Source organism: Alexandromys fortis, unplaced genomic scaffold, assembly GCF_014885135.2.
Source record: "Alexandromys fortis isolate MF-2015 unplaced genomic scaffold, M_Fortis_MF-2015_v1.1 scaffold_127, whole genome shotgun sequence".
Classification (NCBI taxonomy): Eukaryota; Metazoa; Chordata; class Mammalia; order Rodentia; family Cricetidae; genus Alexandromys; species Alexandromys fortis.
Genome location: NW_026068006.1, coordinates 4931942 through 4957887, shown reverse-complemented (window position 1 = coordinate 4957887; position 25946 = coordinate 4931942). Strand labels below are relative to the sequence as shown.

The following is a 25946-nucleotide window of genomic DNA, read 5'->3' as shown; positions in this document are numbered from 1 at the left end:
AAAATGAGAAAAACCTTTACAATGGAGGGATTTGGGTCTCTGTATGATAAAATGATAGATAGTTTGAAAATGGAACAATTAAATGAGAAGGCATTTATGCAATTCAATTGTAAACATTATCAGCTTTATCATTTTTTTTTTGTCTTATCACTAAAAAAGTTGGTTTATCTGAGTGCTAAAATGCAGGCCTTAGAAAAAAACCTAATAAAACAGATCACAGAGATATTCAAATTGAGACAGAAGAATTTAATGGAGAGCCAATTTCAGCATTGCATTATAAGAATAGGGAGGAAAAGCCTAAGCTTTTCAGACAACCAATATTAATATATTCAGTAAGCTTACAGGAATCGCCGAATGGCAGAGGCACTGTTACAACAAACTGTATTCCTATGCCAATATTAGATTAAGGAGATTCAAGGAAGTAATAGTCTCATATGGCATGCATTCACCTTTTGTGAAACAAATATTAAACTCATGGTCAGTTTGTAATAGAATTATCCCTAAAGAATGGTTAGAATTGGTTAAAGGTGTTTTAGAGCCAGGTCCAAAATTACAATAGAGTATGTGGTTCAGAGAAGAAGCAAAGATTATTGAACAATGGAGTAAAGCTAGAGGTAGGGAAATCTCCCAAGATCAAATTCTTGGAGGAGAATATGCTACTATAAAAAGACAAACTGTAGATGATGACCATATCCTGGATTTATGCTGCACAGCAGCTTTGAATGCTTGGGACAGAACTGGAGAAAAGGAAAGAAAATTGAGTCATTTGCTAAAGTTATACAGTGCCTAAAGGAAGCCTTTATGGATTTCTTACAGAGATTGGCTTCAGCAATAAATAGAATGATACCAAATGCAGAAACTAGACAAATAATAATTGAATCTCTAGCATTTGAAAATGTTATTTCTCAATGAAAAAGGATAATTAGGCCACTAAAAACAAGGTCAGCACCTTTGGAGGAATGGACTTGAGACATCATTAATATTGAATCTTATGACTACGATGATATGGATAGTAGTGGAGATTTCCAGAGGTTAAAGAAAAATAAAAATGTCAAATGTAATAACTGTGGCAAACAAGGTCACTAAAGTGACTGTAGACAGGGCATTCCTAGAAACAATGTTTTTTTCTAAGAAAATCCATTCAGAATGTCCCTCCCTTCTGGATTATGTAGAAGGTGTGGCAAAGGTAAATATTTGACTAATGAAGGTAGGTCAACAAGGAATACTCAAGGTAATCCAATCCTTTGCCATTAGAAAACTCCATGAGGGGCCTCTCACAGGATCCTATGCCAAATTTAGTTCAGTCATTTCCTGCCATCATAGAGGAAACTCCTCCTCAGATCAATTAAAGAACCTAATGCCACACACACACACACACACACACACACCACATGTCTATTCTTGTTCAAGGTATTGTACCTATATAGTTCATTTAACTTTGTAATTCAAATTTATAGTCCTTGAAAGCTATTATTACCAACTATTTAGGATAATAAGAAAATGCAGGTTAGTAAATAGTCAACTATTAAAAATCTAACTTGTAGACACATTAGATGTGTTTTCAAGGTCAAACAGAGATACATTTTTAAATACACAGGTCATCTTCAAATACTTCAGAGATCTACAGAATATGGCATTTAAGGTATCTTAATATCATTGGTTCTCTTTTCTTTTCTTTTTATGACAATGAGGTATATCTGCTCCTGGCAGCACCAATCTGCCTCAGAGAAGATAATGGGCATCAAAGAAACTCCACGTGGAGTTTGCTTTCCTTGTGGCAAAAGTAAACTGCTGGGCAAGAAATTAGTCTTGCCTCAACTGCTGACAGTATGCTTCCCTAATGTGACAAGCAGGACACAAAAGAAAGTGACCACCAAACCTTGCCCAAACAAGGTAGGGAAGTCCTTCAAAAACCCTGCTTCATGGAAAAGTGTGTCAGGCATTCTAGGCCTGTAGGCTGAAGATTGATGCCTCAACATTGCAGAAGAACTTTGGGTGACTGTCCAGGAAGTCAACTGTTTCTGTCATTTCTCACAATTTTTGGAAATCTCTTGCTTATACTTACTGCTTAATTAATTAATTAATCATAATCAGTTAATATTCCTTCTTGGGTCTCTGAGGGAGTTAAAGACTAGCTAGTTATAGCTATAGTTTTTCTTATCAGATGCAGAAAGCAAGTATGATAGAAAGTAAATTAGGTATAAGACTTTGGACTCACAAAGTTAGGATAGATAATGAAATATTTTTCTCTGAATTTGTCAAATGCAAATGGACTAGACATTGTTGATGGATTTATTGCCTGCATATATTATATATAGTTATTATATGTAATTTTCTTATATTAGTTACAGTCTTCCTTTTTTACTTTAGACAAAAAAGGAGAAATATAGTGGTGTATTATTTTTGTTTTTCATAAATAAAGCTTGCCTGAAGGTCAGTGCAAAGCAGCCACACTAGTCAACTATATAGGCCAGGCAGTGGTGGAACACATCTTTAGTCCCAGTGGCCACACTATTTAGCCATAGAGGATTGGCAGTGGTTCACACCTTTAATCTCAGCCCTAGAGAGGAATACAAGATGTAAGGAGACAGCTCTCACACTCATTCTCACTCTGAGGATTCGTGGGGGCAGGATCACCATTTCAGTCTGAGGTAGCGATAAGAGCCAGTGGCTGGCTGCTTTGCTTTTCTAATTTTCAGGTTGAACCCCAATATTTATCTCTGAGTTTCTATTGCTTGTGCTACAGGGAATTCTTTCAAACGCAAAATGTATTATTATTATTAGGAAACTAATCCACTTGAGGAGTTTGACAAAATTTTTAATGCTTCAGATTAAAAAAAATTAAATAATTGGAAATTAAAAAAATCAAAACAAAACTCTGGACCTTCCTGTACTCTGGTTATTTCTTCAAACTGTCTGAATTTTTCACCTAAAACTCAAACCCTTCTTTGCTGAGGTCACCGACCCTCTGAGCTGTGAGATGCTGCTATCAAGGGCACCTTGCAGAGTGAGCGCCAACCCAGTCAGTGCCCCTCATCCTGCAGTTCCATCTGTGCTTGTTGGCATGAGCAGATTCACTGAACCTTCGAAAAGAGGCTCATGGACAGATGCACAGGGTTGCTGAGCCTCTGCCTATTCACTCCACACGACTCCCAGCCTGCTTTTACCTCTGCCTATCCACTCCACACGACCCCCAGCCTGCTTTCACCTCTGCCTATCCACTCCACACAACCTCCAGCCTGCTTTCGCCTTTGATGTTCATTGTCTTACTGCATCACAAGCTGGGTGTGGCTTGCCAACGGAGGTCTGCTTCTTGAATGGCACCTTAGCACACTATGCCCATTACAAGAAATCACACTATGACCTGTGTGTGTATGTGTGTGTGCGCAGGTGAAAAGGCAGCCTTGGGCATCCATCATCAGAGGAATGATGCCATCTACATTATTTTTGAGATAGAGTCTCTTGTTGGCCTGGAACAAACTTTCTTAAGTTTCTCTTCCTGTTACTGTGAAAAAGTACTCTGGTGAATACAACTTAAAGGAGACAGGGTTTATTGTGGCCCACAGTTCAAGGGCTCAGTGAAGCACGGCAGAGATGTCAAGGCCACTGGAACTTCAAGCACCTGGTTCCATCCCATCAACACTCTGAAACACAGGGAGAGGAACTCAGGGTCATGGCTCAGTTCCCTTTCTCCATTTACACAGTTCAGAATTACAGCAAGGGAATGGTGCCACCCATAATGAGTGGGTCCTCCCACCTCACTTAGCATAGTCAAGGGAGTCCCACAGGAGCCTCCCTAGAGGCCTGTCTCCTGGGTGAGTCTAGCGCCCAAGTTGTCGAGCTGACAGAAACCACTACGTGTCATGGGACTCAAGAGTGAGGCTAGGCTGGGGCGACTGTCTTCCTGACACAGGGATACAGGAACACGCTACTACACCTAAGTTTTTCACATGGACACTGGGGATTGAATTTATCATGTCCTCAGACTTGCACAGCAATAATTTTATTGATCAGACTATCTCCTCAGCCTAACATTTAGATTCCCTGTTTCCTTACATGATCTAGCCCATTGGCTCCACTCAACCTCAGTATTCCTTGGTTGTCATGGCTTAAGAAAAACCTATCAGGTTTAAGATTCGTGGCAGAACAGATGTGTCTTAGCTTTGCACAGCTTTGGATGACTTTCAGTATTGTCTTTATATACAGAGCCATGCATGTGTATCTGGGCCACATCCACTCCCACTGTAGGAATAGTGTGTGCACACACATCAGCTTGACAAGCATCTACCCATGCCCCCATAATGCCTCACCCTGATGAAAGCCAGATGCCCAGCATGGTGGCACGAGCCGGTAGTCCCAACACTTAGGAGGCTCAGGCAGGAGGATCATTGTGAGTTTGAGGCTAGTCAGGACTACATGGTAAGACTGTCTCAAAACATATTGTGGGTGAGTGTGTGAGGTGGCTTAGCGGGTAAAGGCGCTCTTGGCAAGCCTGCTGACCTGAATCCAATCCCCAGAATCCACAAGGTGAAAGGGGAGAGCCCACTCCCACAAGGTGTCCTCTGACCTTCACACACGCTCACGACACTCTCATGCCCTACACTGAAGCGACCTGACAGGCAGCTCTGCCACCATGACTGACAGGATCTGACCTATTCCTGGAGCAGTTTGGGGGAAACGTGTTTGAATTCAGAAGCAAAAGAAAGGGCTAGGCTGTTGAGTTTCCAGAAAGGTCCTGTGTACTGAAACAGCCATCAAAACAAGCTGATCCACCTGGACTAAGCTGGGAAAACAACGGAAGCCAAAGGCAGGGCAGAAAGCTCCGTTGGGAAAAAGCCAGGCTCACGTTTGATGTCCTCCAAGTTACTACTGTCTGAAGAATGAGAAGCTTGTCATTTAGAGGGTTTACAGACTGGCTTCTGTAGGTTTCTCACATGCGCCTGGGCACATTTTCAATCCTATGTGTGATGATGATAGCAAACACTGAACCACTGTGGTCTGAAAACTCACCGGGTCTAAACGGCACCTGCGAGACCATGGGGTGTGCTCGAAGTTAGAAGACAGGAATGTCAAGACGGAGAGTGAACAGAGGTGGAAGGCCCGGGGATTGGTGGTTAGCACTTGTGTGGCATTGACAAGTAATCCATGTTGGCCTTTGGTCCTGAGACTGCAGCGCTGCCCTGAAATTTTCTCACTTTCGGGGGGAGGAGGGGAAAAGATTGAGAGAGAACGTTTGTCTGCAAACTTCACCACAAAGACCACTAAGTCTTCTAAGGGTTAAAAACAGCCGTGTGCTGTTTTCAGGTGTGGAGCAGGCTGAATGAGTCTGACGTGATTTAGTCTCCAAATATACAATGTTCAGAATTAATCAAATAAAAGAAGAGCAAAGACGCCTGCGGTGGTTTGAATGACCCCCACGGACTCATGTTGAATGCTTCACCCGTAGGGAGCGGCACTACCGAGAGGTGTGACCTTGTTAAAGGGAGTGTGTCGCTGTGGAAGCAGGCTTTAGGGTCTTCTGTATGCTGAAGGTAGGGCTGGTGTCCCAGTCTCCTGCAGCCGCTGCCTTCAGATCAAGGAGAACTCTCAAGCTCCTTCTCCAGTGCCATGTCTGCCTGCATGCTGCCATGTTTGCCCCCATGATAAATGGACTAAACCTCTGAAACTGTAATCTAGCCTCATTTAAATGTTTCTTTTATAAGAGTTGCTGTGGTCTGTAGTAGCTTTTTTTGGGGGGCGGGGGTACCAGCCAGCTCCCAAATAATAACATGGAGACTTACTATTAGTTGTGACTGCTTCTCCCACTAGCTCTTTGATGTGGGATTCCCCTCTGAATGCTGTGAATGCCATTGGTTAATAAAGAAGCTGTTTTGGGCCTATTGTAGTTCAGAATAGGGCAAGGCAGGAATTCCAAGAGGAGAGGAGCGAGAGAGTAGGTGAAGACAGTTAGAAGCCATGTAGCCGCTGCAAGAGACAAACGCTAGGCGCAGAATGGAACCTTATTGGTGGGTCACAACCACATGGTGATACACAGATGAATAGAAATGGGTTACTTTAAGATGTAAGAGCTAGCCAATAAGAATCATAACTTAGTAAGCCAAGCAGTGTTGTAATCATACAGTTTGTGTGATTATTTCTGGTGTGGGCAGCTGGGAAACAAATGAGCAGCTTCTGCCAACAGCTTTTTAACTAATTTTATCCTGTTTCTCTTCATCTACATTTTACCTCAGGGCCTTTTACCTCTATATCCCACTCCATGTCTGTCTGTCTGTCTGTCTGTCTGTCTGTCTGGTAGCTGCTTGCCTGCCTGGGACTGGGTGTCTTCCTCTCTTTCTCCCTTGTTCTCTCTCTCTCTCTTCTCACTTATTCTTTTACTGCCAGACCCACCTAGCCCTCTACAGCCTCACTACTGACCATTAAGCTTTTTTGTTTGTTTGTTTGTCTTATTTTTTTGAGACAGGGTTTCTCTGTAGCTTTGGATGTGTCCTGGAACTCGCTCTGTAGACAAGGTTGGCCTCAATCTCATAGAGATCAGCCTGCCTCTGCCTCCTGAGTGCTGGGATTAAAGGTGTGCACCACTACTGCCCGGCAATTATTAAGCTTTTTATTAGACCAATCAGGTGCCTTAGGCAGGTAAGGTGAAACAGCAACACACCTTTACATAACTAAACAAATACAGCCTAAATAAGAGCAACACATCCTTATATAATTGAAGTAATATTCTACAACAACAACTTACATTGTTATCTGGCCCTCACATTCATGCCTACACACGTATATACATTCTCTCACACGTGCACCCACACACACATGAAAATTCATACACATATGCACATGCACACATATGAGAATAGTCTTTGAACTACACAGACTGAGACAATGATTCTAAAAACGCCTATCAACTCCCACGTTGCCTATCTTGTGTGGAAGAAAAATTAAGCTGACTTTTTTTTTTGTTTGTTTACTGTAGCAATAGCAGGAGCAGAACGATCAGCAATGTTTAGTTATTCTCTGGGTCTTACAGCTACTGAGTAAAAGAACGCCTAATCACGAGGCCAGCACGGTGCCAGAACAGAGCACAGGGGTGTGAGAACCAGTGCTGAGCTCCACATAGCCAGCTATAACCGGGAATGCAAACACTACCCCTCCTAACCCTCCTAAAATATAATGGCTGACAAGGTGACGATTGATGGGTCCATTGAAGACAATGGCTTAAAAGACCCTGATGAGATTCTGGGTGGGCAAAGAAATGTTGGACTGAATCAATGAGCAGCCAGCCAAGGCTCTGTCCCGGGCTGTGTGACAGGCGAGGTATCTATCAAACAATGCAGCCGACACTGTTACAGGTCATATGATTGCCATGTTAGCGGGAAGCCACACATATCCACAGGTCCAGAAAATTCCCTTGCCTAGTTTTCAGTGTCTCAGATCTAAGGCAAATCATACACCCAGGGTTTACAGATGAGAGTTCTGCTGGTCTACAGATAGTAGTCCATGTCAAGACATGAAAGGCAGACACGGATGGTCATGCTCTCCTAATCCAGTTCACTCTCATGGATAACTTAGAACACTGTGTAGGACAAAGCTTTGGTAGCTTATGACTTTCCAAGGAAGTGAACCCAATTTTCTCTCCAAGTTTCTTTTACAAAAATTTGCGAAAACCCCATAAATTTAAAAGCCTCTGACATATTTTCCTACCAATTACCAACTCTTCAGTTTAATACTAAAATCACAAGCAGCAAAGTCAGCATATCAAAGAAAAAAAATGCTTGCAGGGTCAGGACTTCCGTTTTGAAAGTTAGGAAGCCGGGTTTCAAACACAAGTTAGAACAAATTGAAAATCGTTAAGAAAGAGTCATTTGGGGGTGGATGGGACTTTGTAATGGCTGTCACTTCCTTGGAGTCTTCTGTAAGGAAATTCTGGGCTGTCTCTATGGGTAATCAATATACATAAAAGACTAAGGCATCCTGGGTTCACTACAATGAGGTCATGCAGTGGTGACAGGCACCGCTTAATAGAAAAATGAAGGTGTATCCTTTGGGGGGTATAAATTATGCCACCAGCAATTAGAGCCCGCCTTTCCTACACCTTGGTTCAGCAGGTAATTAACAAACAACCCAGCTTTGTGGACCCAAGTTCCATTCCACGTGCATGTTCATAGAAGGTGAGGGAGGAGAGAAGGGAAGCACTGAGGAGACCATGAGGGAACAGGATGGATGAAATAGGGGAAGAACAGAGATAGAGAGCAAGGAAAAGAGATATCTTGATTGAGGGAGCCATTATGGGGCTAGCAAGAAACCTGGCACTAGGGAAATTCCCAGGAATCCACAAGGATGACCCCAGCTAACAACCTAAGCAATAGTGGAGAGGATGCCTGAACTGGCCTTCCGCTATAATCAGATTGGTGACTATCTTAGCTGTCATCATAGAACCTTCATCCAACAACCAATGGAAGCGGATGCAGAGATCCACAGCTAAGCACTGGGCCGAGTTCCCAGAGTCCAGTCAAAGAGAAGGAGGAACGACGATATAAGGAGTTACCCACAGAAACACTTGACCTGAGCTAGTGGGAGCTCACTGATCTTGGTCCTGCCTCAAGGTGATGTGTCAGACTTTGTTGACTCCCCATGGGAAACTTTACCCTCTTTGAGTGGATGGAGGGGTGGGTGAAAGGTAGAGGAAGTGGGAAGAGGGGAGGTAGAGGGAACTGGGATAGGTATATAAAATGAGAAAAAAATCTTTCAAAAAAAAAATATATATATATATAAACTGTCAAAGCCATCCCAAGCTAGGTATCCTGGGAAACTTCCATAGCCAAGACAAACCTAAGAGGCTATGACAAGATAATATGACTGATTTATTGGTAGGACCTCAGAACAGAAAACAAAGGAAAACACCGGGCGGTTTAGGGAACTATGAAGAAGCCGTGGCCTTTTACTAGTCTGTCGATACCGGCTCACTGGCGGTAGGAAGACGCTACTAATAGTGGGACCGGGGGTGGGAGGTGGACGCGGTGGACGGTCTTTGAGGTCTACCTGTTCGATTTTCCTATCGACATAAATGTGTTTTAAAAATAGAGCCTATTAATGAAAAAAAAAATAAAAGGGGGCAAAATTAAATCATAAAACTAAACAGTAAACGGTCACTCTGGCTTTTTAACTGGCCACAAGCAAACAGTGCCCGTAGATGTCTTGACCACTCTGTGACCGTCAACACTAGCAGCGTTGCTTGCTCCTGTTCTAAGCACAGGACATTGCAGCTACAAGCAGGGGAGATAAAAACCTCACTTGCAGCAGCTCCGGGCTGAACCATGAAGGATCCCCAGGTAAGCCCTTCTTAGTAGCTCCATGTTCCCCTTCATTTCCCAGCTTCCCTTACAGTTAGCGAGGCCTTTCTGAGAAGTTCTAGCCAGTGTGTGCATAGACGTCATGTGTGACACTTGTGGCTGAGGAAGCGAAACCCAGCTGGGCTGCACTCTGCTCCCGTGTAAACTGACCCTCAAACTGTGGCCCACTCGAGATGGAGGCTGCATGATCCCACAAGACAGAGTGAGAAATTTTACAACAGTCCGCCAACAACACTTTGGTGGTGACTCGACCGAGGTTCACTGCCCTACGCTCACGCGATTGCATTCAGCAAGCACGCTCCTTCCGAGCTGCAAGCATCTGCAGCCCAGAACTCTGGGACTTACCGCAGGCGATGGTCCAATAGACGAGAGAATCTGGAGTCTGGTACAGGATTCGGTATGGTGCGACACGGGCACTGGAATCCAACACTACATCAAGGGTACCCACCAGGAGGCCTGGAGATGGAGAAGCGGGAAACAAGTCAGGATTTCCATGCCAGAATCCCAAGTCATCAGCGTGAGCTGGGCCTGAGATACCTCTGACTAAGCTGGGGAAGCAGGCATAAGCATCTGATTTGGTGTGTCAGGATGCTCCACCTGTGTTTTAACCTGCCAAGCTTTTCTTTTGAGTTGAAAAATTTAGTACAACTCAGCTCAAACTACTAACTTTCTACTACGCTCAAGACAAAGCCTTAGGGTGCGAGAATCCCCAGGGCACCTGCAAAGAAAGACAGAAAGTCACTGTTTCAGAGTGGGCAGGTGTGAGGCGGATTCTCACATAGGAGTTCTTGGCCATCTGTGACGTTGTCCCTATAGCTAGAGGTCATGGGAGCCTGCTCAGACCTCTGGAATGATCCATCAGTAAGGTGGAGGGCGAGGCCATACATTCGCGGTAGCACAAAGCTAACTTTGAATGTGTATATCCTCAGTGATCTGACACAGTGTGGACAGACTTGTCGTTTAGGGCTGCCAGCACACAAAATAAAAAAAACACATGGAGACTTATTAATTATGAAAGCCCGGCCTTAGCTTACTTAGGCTTCTTTCTGATTAGCTCCTGCAGCTTAAATTACCCCAAATTTTTAAATCTACATTCTCTTATGTGACTCAGTTACCTTTGCCCTGCTCCCCATCCTGCTCCCTCTCCTTGTGACTGGTGACCCTGCCCTTCTTCTTCCCAGAGTTCCCTCTGTCCAGAAGTCCCACCTCTGCCTCCTGCCTAGCTATTGGCCATTTACTCTTTATTAAACCAATCATAACGATATCATTACACAGTGTAATCAAGTATCTGACAACAATAGAGAGTCAACCTGGACTTCAGGAAACCCACTCACATGGACCAAGTCTGGAGAAATTAAGTCTTTTTTGCATGAAAATTCAAAGCAGTATATATTCAAATAAAATATTGCAAACTGAGCTGTGCTGCTGGCCACTCAAGCCAGTAAATACATACGTTCAGAGACAACCAGAATCCCAGGCCTTTTCACACCTTGGTCACAGTGATCAGATTAAAAAAAAAGATTATTTGTATTATGTGTCTGTGTGTGCATGTGCGTGAGAGTGCAAGTGTCTACAGGCCAGAAGAAAGTGTCAGCTCTCCTGGAGCTGGAGTTACAGGAGGTTGTGAGCCACCTGATGTGGGTGGTGCCGGGGACTGAACCCAGGCCCTCTGCAAGCATAGTGTGTGACATTAACCGCTGGGCTGTCTCTCCAGCTGCGACCCTGACCAGGTTTCCACCCCACTTGGAGCACTGCTGCCTGATCCTGACTCTCACCATCTTGAACGACAGACCTAATTATTTAATGATGCCTCTTTCTACCTTGACTCTCAGTGCTGGTCCCACCGCGGTGCTGCATTTATTGGAAAACATCTCTACATCTTGCCTTGCACCCCTCTTTTCCTCCTCACAGGGGGTTCCCTGACAGCTGGGGAAAAATGGATTCTGCAGGGCCCATGGGTTCTGCACTTTGATTGGAAGCCAGTAAGTCCTGAGCGTGTGTTTGATAGAGAAATAGGATATATATATATTTGAGACAGGGTTTCTCTGTAGCTTTAGAGCCTGTCCTGGAACTAGCTCTTGTAGACCAGGCTGGCCTCGAACTCCCAGAGATCCGTCTGCCTCTGCCTCCCGAGTGCTGGGATTAAAGGCGTGCGCCACCACCGCCCGGCGGATAGCTATATTTTTCAAGTCTACATAAATTTTCTAGTGTTGTCCAAGCTTGATTGACACAAGTCAATACTCCTGTGTGCACCCTTTGTTCATTTAGATTATTAAAAGATGGATGATCTGAACAAAAAAAGAACAAAAGAGACAGGGAGTTGAAAGAGGTAGAGAGGGATGGGGAAAGAAACAGAGAGAGGGAAAGAAGCAAGAATAGGGACTTCCTTAGAAGGGTTCTTACAGAGCTCTGGGGGAGCTGTCACAACACTGCAACGTCTTCAGCTCCCACACAAAGCCCTGTTTGAGCAGCTGCCTCAGCCAGCTATTTCTGGTGTTAAACAATCTTTGATCGCCTGAGATAACAAAACCAAATTATGACCCTCAGAATAACTATTGTCTGATCTTCCTTTTACTTCAGCTTGGGAGCATCTTACCGAGCAGAAGTTCTGTTTTCAGGGAGACTCAGAAAACACTGGGAAAGCAATGCGCCAAAGCCTTCCCTCGGTTGAGGTTACTAGAAGGTGCAGTCCATGTCACCCTCCACATCTGGAGTTGGCTGCTCACCCTCCACATCTGGAGCATGGCTGGGACTAGCGCATGGTGGCTGGTCTACAGTGTGCAGAAGATACCGCCACAGGGGAGCGGGCAGGGATGAGCCGGGGGAGTGTGTGTGTCATAACAAAGGTCATGATATCCAACAACCTACTTGTGAAAGGTCTCAGGTGACCGCGCACAAAGCTGGAGAGGGTCTGGCACTTCCCCAGCTCCTCATCTCTTTCTTCTGAGATGAGTTTGTGACAGGGGTTATGGGAGTGGGCTCAACCTTGGCTCATGTCCTGGCCATGTATTTCCTTTATGTAGCTACTTCCAGGCACAGAAAGAAAAATAGCCCCCACCTTAGAGAGTGACTGAAGGCGTGACAAACTATGTTCCATGGAGCAGAAAGAGCAGAAGGACAGTATTAAGAACTTGGAAACTACATGAACCATCGCAGGAGCTTTCAGCATTCTTTCCAACATTTGCTGCAGGTTTGTGTCTTCAAAGGAAGACGGCGGAGCACACACAGAAGGAGCTTTTGTGGTCCTTGAGTCTTAGCTTTTCCTCCAGACTCATATAACTTTGTCTGGCGCATGTGTATGTACTTGTGCACACGTATTAACTCTGATGTGCTTTGTCATTTATATCCATGATAAAAAAAAATTAGTTACCCTAAAGCTGGGGCTGTAGCTCAGTCGACAAGTGTGCTTGCCATCCAGGAGATCCCAGATTCCCTCCTCATAACTGCAGAAACCAGGATGGCGTCACACATCTGAACCCCAGGTCTCAGGAGGTGTAGACAAAAGGATGGAAAGCTCAAGGTCATCCTTGGTTAGTGATTTGAGGCCAAAGCACCAACAACAAGGAAGATAGGCAATGCTAACAGTTAACTTGTATAATAATCTGCAAATCTGCTAATAAAGTTAATTTCCTTTAAAGATGCAGTATTCCACTATATAGCCATGCTGTTACGTTCAGTTCTGTAGTAAAGGGCATTTAAATTTACTCCCTTGGATAATAAACCCTCGGGCACGTGAGCAAATTTCTTTAGGATGGATTTGTTGGGCACTAGAGTAATTGCAACCCTAACCCTTATTAGATATCAGAGAACTACTCGTACAGGTGCTGGGCAGCCTACCAAGAGCCTGATACTGTTTCCCCATGACACCTCCAACATTTAGTTCTACAAGACTTATTTATTTTTAGTTAAACCAACAGGTAAAAAACGGTATCTTCAGGGCCTGGAGAGATGGCTCATTGGTTAAGAGCACTGACGGCTCTTCCAGAGGTCCTGAGTTCAATTCCCAGCAACCACATGGTGGCTCACAACCATCTGTAATAATATCTAGCGCCCTCCTCTGGCATGCGGGCATACATGGAGGCAGAATGTTGCGTACATAATAAATAAATAAATCTTTTTTTTAAAACATGGTATCTTCATGCTGTGTGTTTCAATTTGCATTTCTCTGGTTATCCAGCAGCCCAGTAGGTAGGCCTGTACTTCCACAGTGTGTAATCTGCCATTTCTCCTGTGCTAATGTTTGTTGAAATGCTCAGGTGGACCAGGCTTTTTCTTTTGGGCCACGGCTCCCAAGTCATGACACGGAGATCCCCTAGTTCTGAGCACTTAGCCTTAGCTTGGGCTCGTTTCTTGCCAGCTTTTATAAGTTTCACTTTAATCTACAATTTTGCCTTCTTTCTTTCTTTCTTTCTTTCTTTCTTTCTTTCTTTCTTTCTGTCTGTCTGTCTGTCTGTCTGTCTGTCTGTCTGTCTTACTTTCTTGCTGTTTCCATGACTGGCTGGCTGGTGGCGGCCTGGCTTTTGGCCCTGTGTTGGGAGTCCCTCTTTCTCCCTCATTCTCTTTGTTCTTCTTCTCTCTCACGTCTAGATTTGGCCACCGACTTATTCTCTTTGCCTACCAGCCCTGCCTATCCCTCTCTTGACTAGCTATTGGCCATTCAGCTTTTTATTGGATCAATCAGGTGCCTTAGGCAGGCAAGGTAAACAAATTCTAAACATATTTACATAATTAAACAAATGTAACACATCTTTACATCATTAGCAAAGGCAGCGGGTGGGGGGGCACGGACTGGGGGTTTGGGGGTGGGAGGGGAGGAGTTTCTGGAGGTCACCAGCCTACACCTTATTCTGACTGTCCCTCCCTAGACGTAAACAATCAGTCCAGGACATCTTAGCAGACAGCAGGACAGCACAGAAAGTAGCTGAACCAAGACCGCCGGCTCCCGACTATGATGTCTCACAGGGTCAGTGTTATTCTCCTTTCAGCAAGGCTTTTGTGTTGCTGGTTTGTTTCTATGTCTCCAAGGCGTGGCACAGTGCATCGTGCGCTCTGAAGCATCCTTTCTTTTATCTGTTTTCCCCTTCCGGGTGTATTTCTGTACCTCTCACTGTCTGCGAGGCTTACCCAGCTATGGGTACCACTTTCTTTCCAGGTCCACACCCAGGATGACCCATCCCCAAGTCTCCTGGTAAAATTAATCCCTTTTCTGGTCTCTGCCAACTACCTTTCACTTTATGCTACGACAGGTAGCATATTATCTACCAATTATTATATTGGTAGTATATTATCTACCAATTTGTTTTTTTTTTTAAAAAAAAAACTTTGAATATTGTTTTCTCCCATGAGGTTGTGAACTCTCTAAGGGCAAGCACTCAGCTGGAAATTCCCAAACCACGTTCAGAACATGACGCTGGCTGCCAGGTTTGCATCCAAAAAACACAAGGACTATCAAGCTTTCTGATGGCCATTAGCCGGAGCCAAGAGCGGCTTCCAAACTTCATCTTCACACCAGTTCTCAGTAGAATGGACTTTAACAAATATGTCTTAAATAATTAAACACCAAAAAGCCAAGGACTGCACAGTCAGAGAAGACTGGGACACAGGAAAGCCAGAAAGAAACTCCATTTCAAGGAGGGGGTATTCAAACGCATCTGAAGAAATCAATAATTTCAGTATTAATTTGAGATTTATCTATAATTAATTGGATCAAAAGCTGATACTCTTAGAGAAAAGACAAGCCTCCTTCTCTAATTTTGTAGCTTAGTCTGGTGGTGAGCGGCTGGTACCTTTAGACTTTAGCTGGCCGGTCGGCACGCTTGTCCTCAGCACACAGACACTGCTTACCACAGCTTCCTGGGCAAAGACGAAAGGTTCAGCCACCAGGAGCGCTGGGCTTGCTCAGTGAGCATCGACGGCCCCTAACTACGCATGCACCGGGGTTCACAGAGTCACCATGAGTGACATGAAGGCACCGTACACCAAGATGGCCAGCAACACAGGCAATGGCTGTCCTCTGTGTGGAGGTGAGAGATTCAGAGGAAGGCTTGTCACCGGGTGGATAAGGCAAGAGATGGGGGCACTGTGTTTTTCTCTCTTCCTTAACCTACAGGCATATTAGTTATTCTCAAGTTTAGATGCTACCGGCCATAAAGGAAAGAATTAAAAGGTTATGAGAAAGTATAAAACCAGCCTCAGGACTAGGATTCCGCCTTCAGTGTAGGAAAGTCTGAAGAGTTTTATTGTCTTAGATATCGTATATAGCCCCACTGTTCCAGGATCTCCTGAGAAAAGCAACAAGTCCGTGAACACAAACCTGTAGCTCTTCTCACATCAACAGCTGCTACCCATGGCATCGCCGTAGCCATGGCTCTAACACCATGGTCTGAAGGAAAAGAGGTGGTTGTGCCCACACACACAGCGACCCATCTGCTCTTGGTAGAGAGAGGTACTCCAGAATTTAGTGGCATCATAAACACACTGCTGACTCTGTGAGCTATACCAATGCTTCCCAAACTGGCTGTGGCTAAGAAGCAGTTTGTGTGTGTGGTTTTTAGTTTCTGTGCTGGTTTAAAGGAAAATGGCCCTACAGGTTCTTAGGTTTGAATACTTGGTCCCCAGGTGGTTGAACTCTTAAGGAAGGATTAGGGGGTGTGTCCTTGTTGGAGGAGGTATGTCACTGGGGGCAGGCTTTATGGTTTCAAAAGCCCACAGTATTCCCAGCTAGCTCTGTCAAGATGTGAGAGTCACCATTCTAGGGCCAGGCCTGCCTGCCTGCTGCCGTGATCCTTGCTATGATGTCACAGACTCACCCTCTGATACTGGAAGTTCCCAGTAACCCCTTTCTTCCATAGTTGTCTTGGTCATGGTGTCTTATCACAGTAATAGAAACATAACCAAGACAGTTTCCACTCTACTGTAGACTTTTACAAAATGCAAAAGTAAAAGCATGACATAAAAACAAGCAAACATGCTTTATCGTTAAAATTCAACAGGTAAATTGCTCTATATTTCTAGATGCTTAATCTCAAGTTTCTATTCACAACTGGAAGCAAAACAGTAAGAAACGGTTCAAACCCCGTCTTTCAAATATTAACCTAGCCAAGTGTGGCGGTGCATGCCTGCACCCTGCAAGAATCCTGCAAGAAGACCCTCAGTTCGAGGCAAGCCCAGACCATAGAGTGAGATAGGTCTTAAAAGTTATAATAATCATAAGCAAAACAGATAGCACTAAATGGAAAAAAGGAAGGTTCTAGGGCAATCATTTCCTCGGGAGTCTACTTAATAGATCTGCTTATCATATGGATAGTTTTCAGAAATCGCCTTCAGTTCTGTAACAGCTTCAGTTTGAGAAAACACACCATTCTCTCAATGCAAGAGAAAACAAGAACCAACACAATTTCTCAGCTTAAAGGCAAGAATACATGAATGGAGGAGAATGGAGGATTTTTTTTCACTAGGCATTGGTTCCCACGGGGCACGTTTTGCAAAGTGGTGAGAACCTGACCTAGTGTATCAGGTGATCTCCAGAGACCCTTACCTCATCTCTCAGAGAGGGAAGCAGGCTTAAAGAGGCAGAAGACACAGCCAAGGCAGGTGGAGGAGAACTGCTCGGGGTGGCTGCGACTCAGAGTCTGTGACAGGTGGGCTTTCGGAAGAACACAGCAAGCGAACATTCAGTGGGAAAGAAGGCAGCTGGAACTTTTCTGCTTCCTACCTCATAAGAGAAAGCATAGGCTGGCTCCTAACTAAACAAACAGAGCAGGAGGCTGCCGTCTGGGAGAGAGCGGTCCTTCTGCAGAGCCTTTGGGAGACAGCCAATTAGTGCCTGCGGCTCCAGGCTCCCAGGAACCTTGAAGACCCAGTTAGGCCAGAAGGACTCCTTTTAAAGTCGCACGCGCTTCACTCTCTTGCTTACAGGGAGAACAGCTGGGATGACTTTTTGCCTTTCCTTTGGGGCAGTGGCTTTCTTCAGAATCACTGAAATACATCTTAGTACAAAACCTGATATTTTACCCCACTCGGGACTAGTGAGGCCCGTCAAAGCCTCATCCTGAATACAGCTGAGGATACTTTTGGGAGTGGCCCAACATAAAACCCTAAGCTTGCCTAAGTATAATTTGATTTTTCTTTTTCTTTTGCTGTAACGCACCCATACTCTTCACGAACTTCACAGGTGACAATGTCACCTGGTCAAACAGTTGGGCATGCCCGACTGCTGTTGTCATTTGCGGGGCCCGGCATATAAGCAGGTGTGGATGATGCGAACAGGGAGATGGCTGTCAATAAGGTATCTGGTGCTAGCATGAGGCCCTGCGTCCAGATCTGAGCACCTGTGTAAAAAACCAGCCAGTGCCTGGAATGCCAGAGCTGGGGGTAGCAGAGAAGGAATGATCCAGAGGACCAGTCGAGTCAAACGACTAGTTCCAAATACAATGAGAGACCTTGTCTCAAAACCAGAGGGGAGAGCCATGGAGGAAAATGCTGAACATCACTCCTGGCAACACAGACACACACACACACACACACACACACACACACACACACACACACACACACAGAGGCACACACAAACACGTACGTGCAGACACATGCACACAGACACACACAGATACACAGAGAACCACATACAAACACAACACACACAGAGAACCACACAAAGACACACAGAGACACACACATACACACAGACACATACAGAGACACACAGGCACACAGAGATATACAGAGAACCACATACAGACACAACACACACACACAGAGAACCACACAAAGACACACACAGAGACACACACTGGGATCAGGGGAGAATGTGAATCTCTTTTGTTAGGAAAATTTTCAAGATGGCACCATCAGGACATTAAAACAACCTACATGTGCCTCTGCCCAGACAATTCAAGATGGCGCTATCAGGACATTAAAACCTACAGCTGCCTCTGCCCAGAGAGTTCACCCTGGAAGCAGCCCTGACCCCAGCTGGTGATCTCATCCCACACACTGGCCCTTCTCTGCCTTTCATCTGGGATCTGTTCTGCTCCAATACAGACCAACGGGCCGATGGTTGAAGCTAGATAAAAGGTACCCCAGGCAGGAGCTGGCAGAAGGGAGGGCACAGCTGCCCTTCCTTAGGTCTAGAGAGGCTTCCATCGCACAGCCGGAAGGAGTGCTGATTCTAATCTTGTTTACAGGTAGTCCAAAAACCTGAAACTGATCCGCTGGGCCAGCCAAGGTCAGCTTTGACACAGGGAGGAGGGGAGCTTCTGGTGCTGGTGCTGAGGGTCACCCTCCCTTTACAGGGTGAGACCAACTCTTCCTGGATGTGGGAAGCTCCCCAGATCCCAACTCTCACAGGGGTGGCATTTATAAGAGCACTGTTCGAAATGTTCTCCTAATTCAATAGAAGGTCCATCTCTCAGTATGTGACAGTGACTATCTGCTAGAGAATGCAACCTCCACAATGAATTGTTATTATTATTATTACTATTATGATTCTTATTATCGGGGATTTGCGACGGGGTTTCTGTGTTAGCTCTGGCTGCCCTAGAACTCAGAGATCCACCTGCCTCTGCCTTCCGAGTGCTGGGATTAAATGTGTGCACCACCACATATGAAATGTGGCAGGCATAATGAAATGTGATGACGCAGAATAGTGCTGAACTGGAAATCACACTTCTAGGATAACTACAATATCTAAATACATCATAGTGTATCTATATAGCAATACTGAGACATTTAAAATCAACTCTCCAAACAACTGTTTATTGGCATGGCGAAATCAACCTACTATATTATATGGAAAAAAAAAGAGCCTAAAACGAATATTTGTTTTGTATGACCTAATTTGTCAAAAAAAATCACTTATGTTGAAAAGCATAAAGCACATATCAGTGACAGATTACAAAAAGCAATAGAAATAATAATACTAGGGAGTGAGATAAAAATGTCAAAGCTTCCTTGAATCTGAACTTTTGAAGATTTTTGTAGGGGCTGGAGAGATGGCAGAGGACTCAAGTTCTGTCCTCAGCATCCACGCCGGGCAGCTCAGGACTGCCTGTAACTCTAACTTTAGGGGATCCAATTCCTGCTTCTGCCCTCCACGGGGAGCTGCACTCATGTGCAGACAGACAGACAGACAGACAGACACACATACCCTAAACATTAAATAAATACAAAAAGTTCTTAAATACAAAATGTTCACTCACTACTTTATAATGAGAAAACAATAATTAAAATTTTTTCCAGCCATATAGGTTACACTGTCACTCAAAGAGCGATCATGCCATTAAGAAAACAAACGGCTGCCGGGTTTATAATGACTGCTGCTGCCCGGCTGATCGCCTCCCATCAGCAATCTCGTCTCTAGGAAGCTGGAGATGTACATCAGAGGGTGGAGTGTTTGCCTAGCATCCAGGGAGCCCTGAATTCAGTGCCAGCTCTCATAAACTGGGCATCCGACAGTGTACACAGCACTTGTCTGTAATCCCAGCATGGGGGGGAGGGGATCGACAGTTCAAGGTTAGCCTCAGCTACACAGTCAGAGCCTTCACCAACCCTAAAAGGATGCTTGCGTGGAAAAGGAGCTGACCTTGCATTCTAGAATTCTCTCCTGGTCCCCTGTTGTGCGCAGCCTCAAAGCACTTACACCGCCCTGTGCCCTGTCTGCGCTGCTTCCCAGTTACAGGAGCTGGCATTTCCTGGTTGCTTCATCTAAGCCTTAGGAGCTATGAAAGTTAAATGGGTCAAACGAATTGCACCATTTCCACCACCGTTTACTCGTTCAATGTGCAGTCTTTGGACTTCTGTACATATGCAGAGAGAGAGCTGTCTGTGCTTAGTCAGCTTAGGAAACGTCTAGTGGGTGACAGTAAACTGTGTGTTTCACTGATGTGGAAGAGACAAGTCTTCCAGTCGTGTGTGTGTGTGTGTGTGCGTGCACTTGTGTGTGCACGCACATGACTGTGTGCCTGTGTACCTGTTTGTGTGTCTGTGTGTGCCGGTGTGTGCACTTGTGTGTGCATGTGTGTCTCTGTGTGTGCCTGTATGTGCACTTGTGTGTGCTGTGTGTGTCTGTGCACTTGTGTGTGCATGTGTGTCTGTGTGTGCACTTGTGTGTGCTGTGTGTGCCTGTGTGTGCACTTGTGTGTGCATGCACATGACTGTGTGCCTGTATGTCTGGGTGTGCCTGTGTGTCTGTGCCTGTGTGTGCACTTGTGAGTGCCTGTGTGTGTGTGTCTGTGCACTTGTGTGCATGCCTATGCATTCAAATGTGGAATCTAGAAGGTGACTGTTGGTATCTTCCTCCATCACTCTCCACCTCATTATTTGAGACTGAGCCCTCCACTGTGTTTGGAGCCCATAATTCCCGCTAGACGGCATGGCGAGCCCCATGGATCCCCGTCTCTGACTCCCCAGCACAGGTTAGAGACAGGTACTTATGTGCCCAGCTTTTCATGTGGTGTTAGAGATCTGAACTCAGGTCCTCACTTTGCCAACTGAGAAATCTCCACACCCCCAAAGCACGTTTATCTGTATGTCTGAATATTTGGGGTGTGCATGCACATATGTGCTTGCATGTTTCTGGAAGATAAAGGACAACCTTAGATGTCATCCTCAAGGACATTATCCACCTCCTCTGAGACAGGGTCTCTCCCTGGCCTGGGGTTCAGCACTTAGACAAGCCTGGCTGTGCAGTGAGGCCCAGGATCCTGCTGTCTCTCCTCCCCATGCTGGGTACGCACACACGATTCCACACCCGTCCTTTTTGTGCTGGGTACACACGCACGTTTCCTGCACTTCTATGTGGGGGCTGAGGACTAACTTGGTCCTCATGGTTTACTTGTGAGGTAACCCACTAAGTATCTCTCCGGCTGTATTTTGAAGATTGTTACGCTGTTAGGATTGTGATAAATATTCTTACTTGTGATTATAAAGTGTGTACCTTTTAACAAGGTAATAAAGGAATAATCTAGACTACCAAAGCACTGTAGTGAAGAACCCACTGTAAGAATTTATCAATGATGACACTGAAATCGGCTCCTACTATTCTCTATGTGGGCCACTGGCTACCCTAAGAACTGGAAACCCCGAGAATAATATATGGGAACAGACCTGGGGAGGTAGTGTGCCATATTATATATATAGAATAGGCTGCCTCAGCCTGCCTTAGACCGGGCCACCATTGGAACAGACACAGAACTAGTAGTCAAGAGTAAAGAGGTAAGGCACCCACCACATACCCCTCAGGGATGTGAGCTGAGAAGCCAGAGGGAAAAAGCCACATGGCTACTGGAAGTGAATGTGGGAAGCTCTGCATGAAAATGGAATGCAGCAAGCAAGGCGGGTCACACAGATGCAGATGCTGAAGACAGAAAGCGGATGCTGAGGAAGACAGCCATCAGTAAGAGGGAGCAGAAGTGAGGAGACATGCCAACCATCAGGGGATCATATGGCATCCTGGGGAATCAGAGAGCAAGAACAGATAGCCATTTCCGCCAGCTGTCTCCTTTGGTCGCTTTGGTGTTCCAGGTCTGGCTTCCAGTCCAGGTATCCTAGCAACCAAACCCAGGTAATTGGATTCAAGATAACTTGAATGAGTCTCTGTTTGTGCTACCCAGAGACCAAGCAAACCCCCAGTGACCCCCGTGGTTCCTTGGGCCTTGTGAGTGCTTGCCTCTTTCACACGGGTCAAGTGTCGCTCAAGGTGCTCGGCGTTAACCACAATTTAGTAATAGTCTTTCCGGCTTAGCATCCGAACATCCTAAAAGAGACAAAAAGTACAGCTGCAGCACTAAGCATGCTATTTACAGGGGGGATGCACAGTAGCAGCTTGCCTTGATGAGGAGGCATCTTGTATGAACTCAGGACGCTACTCCTGCCTTCCCTCCTAGGAAAATTCCAGTTCCGGGTGGCCTCAAGTGAAGGGAAGCTTCAAGGAGAAACCTCAGCTTGTGCTGGCTAAGTGACAGCAATGCAAAGGTCCACACGGAGTTTCAACACAGAGAATGGAGCTGGGAGAAAACCCCGGCACCAACAAATGGGGTGAAATTTCTCACCAAGTGAGAAAGTGTGCAAAGGTACAGCGCTGTGACCAGCCCGCATCCCTGTCTTACAAGGGGCCACTACTTTCCAGTAACTGCAGGTAACCCGCCAGAGGCAGTTGTCATCCTCATGGAACACATCGGACCCAAGTGAGATTCCCTAAGAAGTTGCCCAGGCTTGGCCTAGAAACGCCGTGTAAGTAATTCTGAAAGACACCCACAGTTTCTAGAACCCAGGGCCACCGGTAACTGTGAAAGGGGTGTGCTGGGGTGGAGTGCAGGGAAGTGTCGTCTGCCTGTGCTCCTTGCTGCAAGCCGGCCACACAGACATGCCACAATTTACCAGCAACGCTATGGCAGCTGCTACTGTTCCCTTTGTGTTTATCTCCAGCTGGGGAATGGTGAGAGAAAGTGATGGGTGAGGGAAATGATTTTTTGTATTATTATTTTATTTATTTATTTTGGTTTTTTTGAGACAAGGTTTCTCTGTAGCTCTTGGTTCTTGTCCTGGAACTAACTCTTGTAGACCAGGCTGGTCTGGTCTCGAACTCACAGAGATCCGCCTGCCTCTGCCTCCCAAGTGCTGGAATTAAAGGCGTGCGCCACCACCGCCCGGCTTATTATTTTATTTACGAATGAAGAATTTTGAAGTAACGAGGAATTTAAAGTGTAATAAAACACGACTTGTTCAGTTGTTTGCAAACCTCAAATTACATCTTCAACACTGAGCTTACTGATCCCATGGAGAAAACTGCACACGACAGTCCACACACACACACACACACACACACACACACACACTAGAACACAACAAGGATTCCAAAGTCATCAGTGTTCATGGTGCAATATTGCTATTTCACCTGTGATCCTCTTTCCACAGAGTGCTTTAAAACATCGGGTTTTCTAACACCCAATGCGGTGCAGTACTACATGTCCTACAACATTCTACTGCTTCTAAGAGGAAATGTGTGACATGTTTAGTACAGAGATTATCTTCCCCTCAACATTTTCCACGTGACATCCTGTGGTTGGTTGCAGCCCATGGACGCCGAGGGCCGGCTGTACACTACGCTTTGCTCATCTAAAGCATTTCACATATACTAGGTGTAGACAAGGATGGGCTTTAAACACTTGCTCTCAATCTACTCTGGGATTTAATGGGACACAGCAATGCAATAAAAGATGGGATCATATAAAAATGAATACTATAAAACATTTTTAAATATAATTGTATGCCAGGCAATGGTGGCACATGCCTTTATTCCCAGTACTCGGGAGGCAGAGGCAGGTGAATTTCTGTGAATTCAAGGCCAGCCTGATCTATACAGCAAGTTCCAGGACAATCAAGGCTACACACACACACACGTGCGCGCGCGCACAAAACCCCTGTCTCAAAAAACCAAACAAACAAATATCATCATCATCGTTGTCATCATCATAAACAACTGTAGGCAAGGGTTCCTCCTGTGCCAATGTTTTTCAACCATTGTCCTCACTGGAGGAGCAGAAGGGCTCCTGTTCTTCCTCAGGTGGTTACAGCACCCTGAATAAAGGCCGTGGCTCTGCAGAGGATCAACCCCTGAGGTCCCCCGATGCAGAGGGTGCAGGCAACCCTGACCATCCCTTCAACCTCCGTGGCAGCGTCAGGGAGCTTTGGGGTGTGCGGAAAGTCCTTTCGCTCCCTAGCTGCGCTATGATGTGAAGCAGGAGTTGCCGACTCTATTGCATATGAAAACCGTTCAGTCGCTGCTGCGTCAGAAGCTATTCTATGCCTTTAACTTCGGTGCGTGTCACACACTACAGAGAATCAACAGTGTGTTATTTCCCGGCGTTAGCCTGTATGTGTGCTTTGCTTGCATATGCTTAAGGACAGTATGTTTTTTCCTTTAGCGTGAGCATCACGCGGTGACTCAAAGACACCTGCCTGATCTTCACTTTTCATGGTGCAAGTTCCTGGAAAGTTTGCCCAAGGGCAGACAGTTCCCTTTTTGTAAAAGTCTTAGGCTGTCTGGTCTTTCTTGCTTGCCCCTTTATTGACCCTAAGGAAACTGGGCCAGAGTTCCATGTATGGTCTATCCCAGGATCTCAAGCCTCTTTGGCATTCTTCAGGGTGGTTCAGACAGTAAGTGTCAACAAACGTGATTGAACACTTTCACAATTAGCAAGTCAAACAACTAGAAAAATATCAAAAAAAATTGAAGTAATTTCCAAGAAGATCACTAGGGAAATCCCTTAAATAACTAGCTTGTTTATCTTAAATTTGGGAGAGTACCCAGCAACACAAAGATGTTTACACGGTCGTATTATTGTGTTTCCTTGTGGGAAGTCATGTACTCTGAGCACTAAGGCCCTGAGAGGGGCGGAGAATTCAGAGGATCTTAAGTCTCACTTTTTTGTTCACTCCTGGTGGTGCTCCGGAAAGTCGTATAGCCTGAGCCATAGGCTTCCTTTGCTACATGGAGAAATCCATCTTCCCTCCCCGTCTCCCAAGGCTGTGGGGAGATGAGCTCACATTCTACATGGAAGGGTTTCATCAACTGTAGACCTTCCTAACGCTGCAACCTTTAAACACAGTTCCTCATGCTGTGCTGACCCCCAGCCATAACATTATTTCCTTGCTACCTCATAACTGTAATTTCGTTACCATTATGAATCATAATGTATCTGTGTTTTCCAGTGGTCTTAGGTGACGCCTACGAAAGGCTCATTTGACCCCCATGGACCGTGGCCCACAGGTTGAGAACCACAGCTGTAGCTAATTTTTCTCGGCGGTGAAACTAGCATTTCATTTTAAAGTAAGGAGAAAGAGGGGTTCTAGTGGCTTTTCTGTTGCTGCTATGAACACCATGACCGGAAGCAACTCCGTTTGACTCACAGGCTACAGCCTACCGTCAAGGGAAGCTGAGGCAGGAACCTGGAGGCAAGAACTGAAGCCGAGGCCATGAAGGAGCTGCTTGCTGGCTTGCTTCCAGGGCCTGCAATTGCCACCCCACATCTCGCCCCTCCCATTCAGCCACCTGCCCAGCCCACCTGCCCAGGGATGGTGCTACACCAGGGAGCGGGGCCCTCCTACCCTAGTGAGTGTCTGAACGTGGCCAGAAGAATGACCATGGGAACAGTGCCATGGGGAGGGGGACCTGTGAGACAGGAAAAGAGGCAGGTGCGTTTGGTTCCCTGGATTGTTCTTGGACACGATTTCATGCCTCCTGCGACTAACATTTACATTCAATTTATAAGACACATTAATAATTCTTATTGGGTGTCAGAACATAACTACAGAACCTAACCTGGTCAGTGTACCCTGAATCTGGATATGGCCTTCCGCCTTGCTTTTGCATTCTCCCAGACGGACTCTATAGTATATGCCAGGCAATCGTGTTTAAATCGGTCTGTCCTGAGAAGGTTCTGGGAAAGGCTGCTCTGTTAATATTTACCCTGTGCTCACTGACGTTTATTTACATGTTCTGATCATGTTTTTCTGGACTCAGACAACCTTGCGTGGATGAGTGCTTTCTTTGTTACCCATCTGTGTGAAGCACAGTGGACCTGAAGCACGGTTGGCTGC

General features: G+C 45.6%; 1 protein-coding gene across 1 annotated transcript in view; it reads right to left on the bottom strand.

Annotated features, from left to right (window-relative positions):
- Tbc1d9 (TBC1 domain family member 9) overlaps nt 1-25946 on the bottom strand; it is a 95925-nt gene that overhangs the window by 45822 nt on the left and 24157 nt on the right. Inside the window, exon 2 of the mRNA XM_050161573.1 lies at nt 9693-9803. Within this exon, the coding sequence (XP_050017530.1) occupies nt 9693-9803 (111 nt within the window). The remainder of the gene's footprint in view (nt 1-9692; nt 9804-25946) is intronic.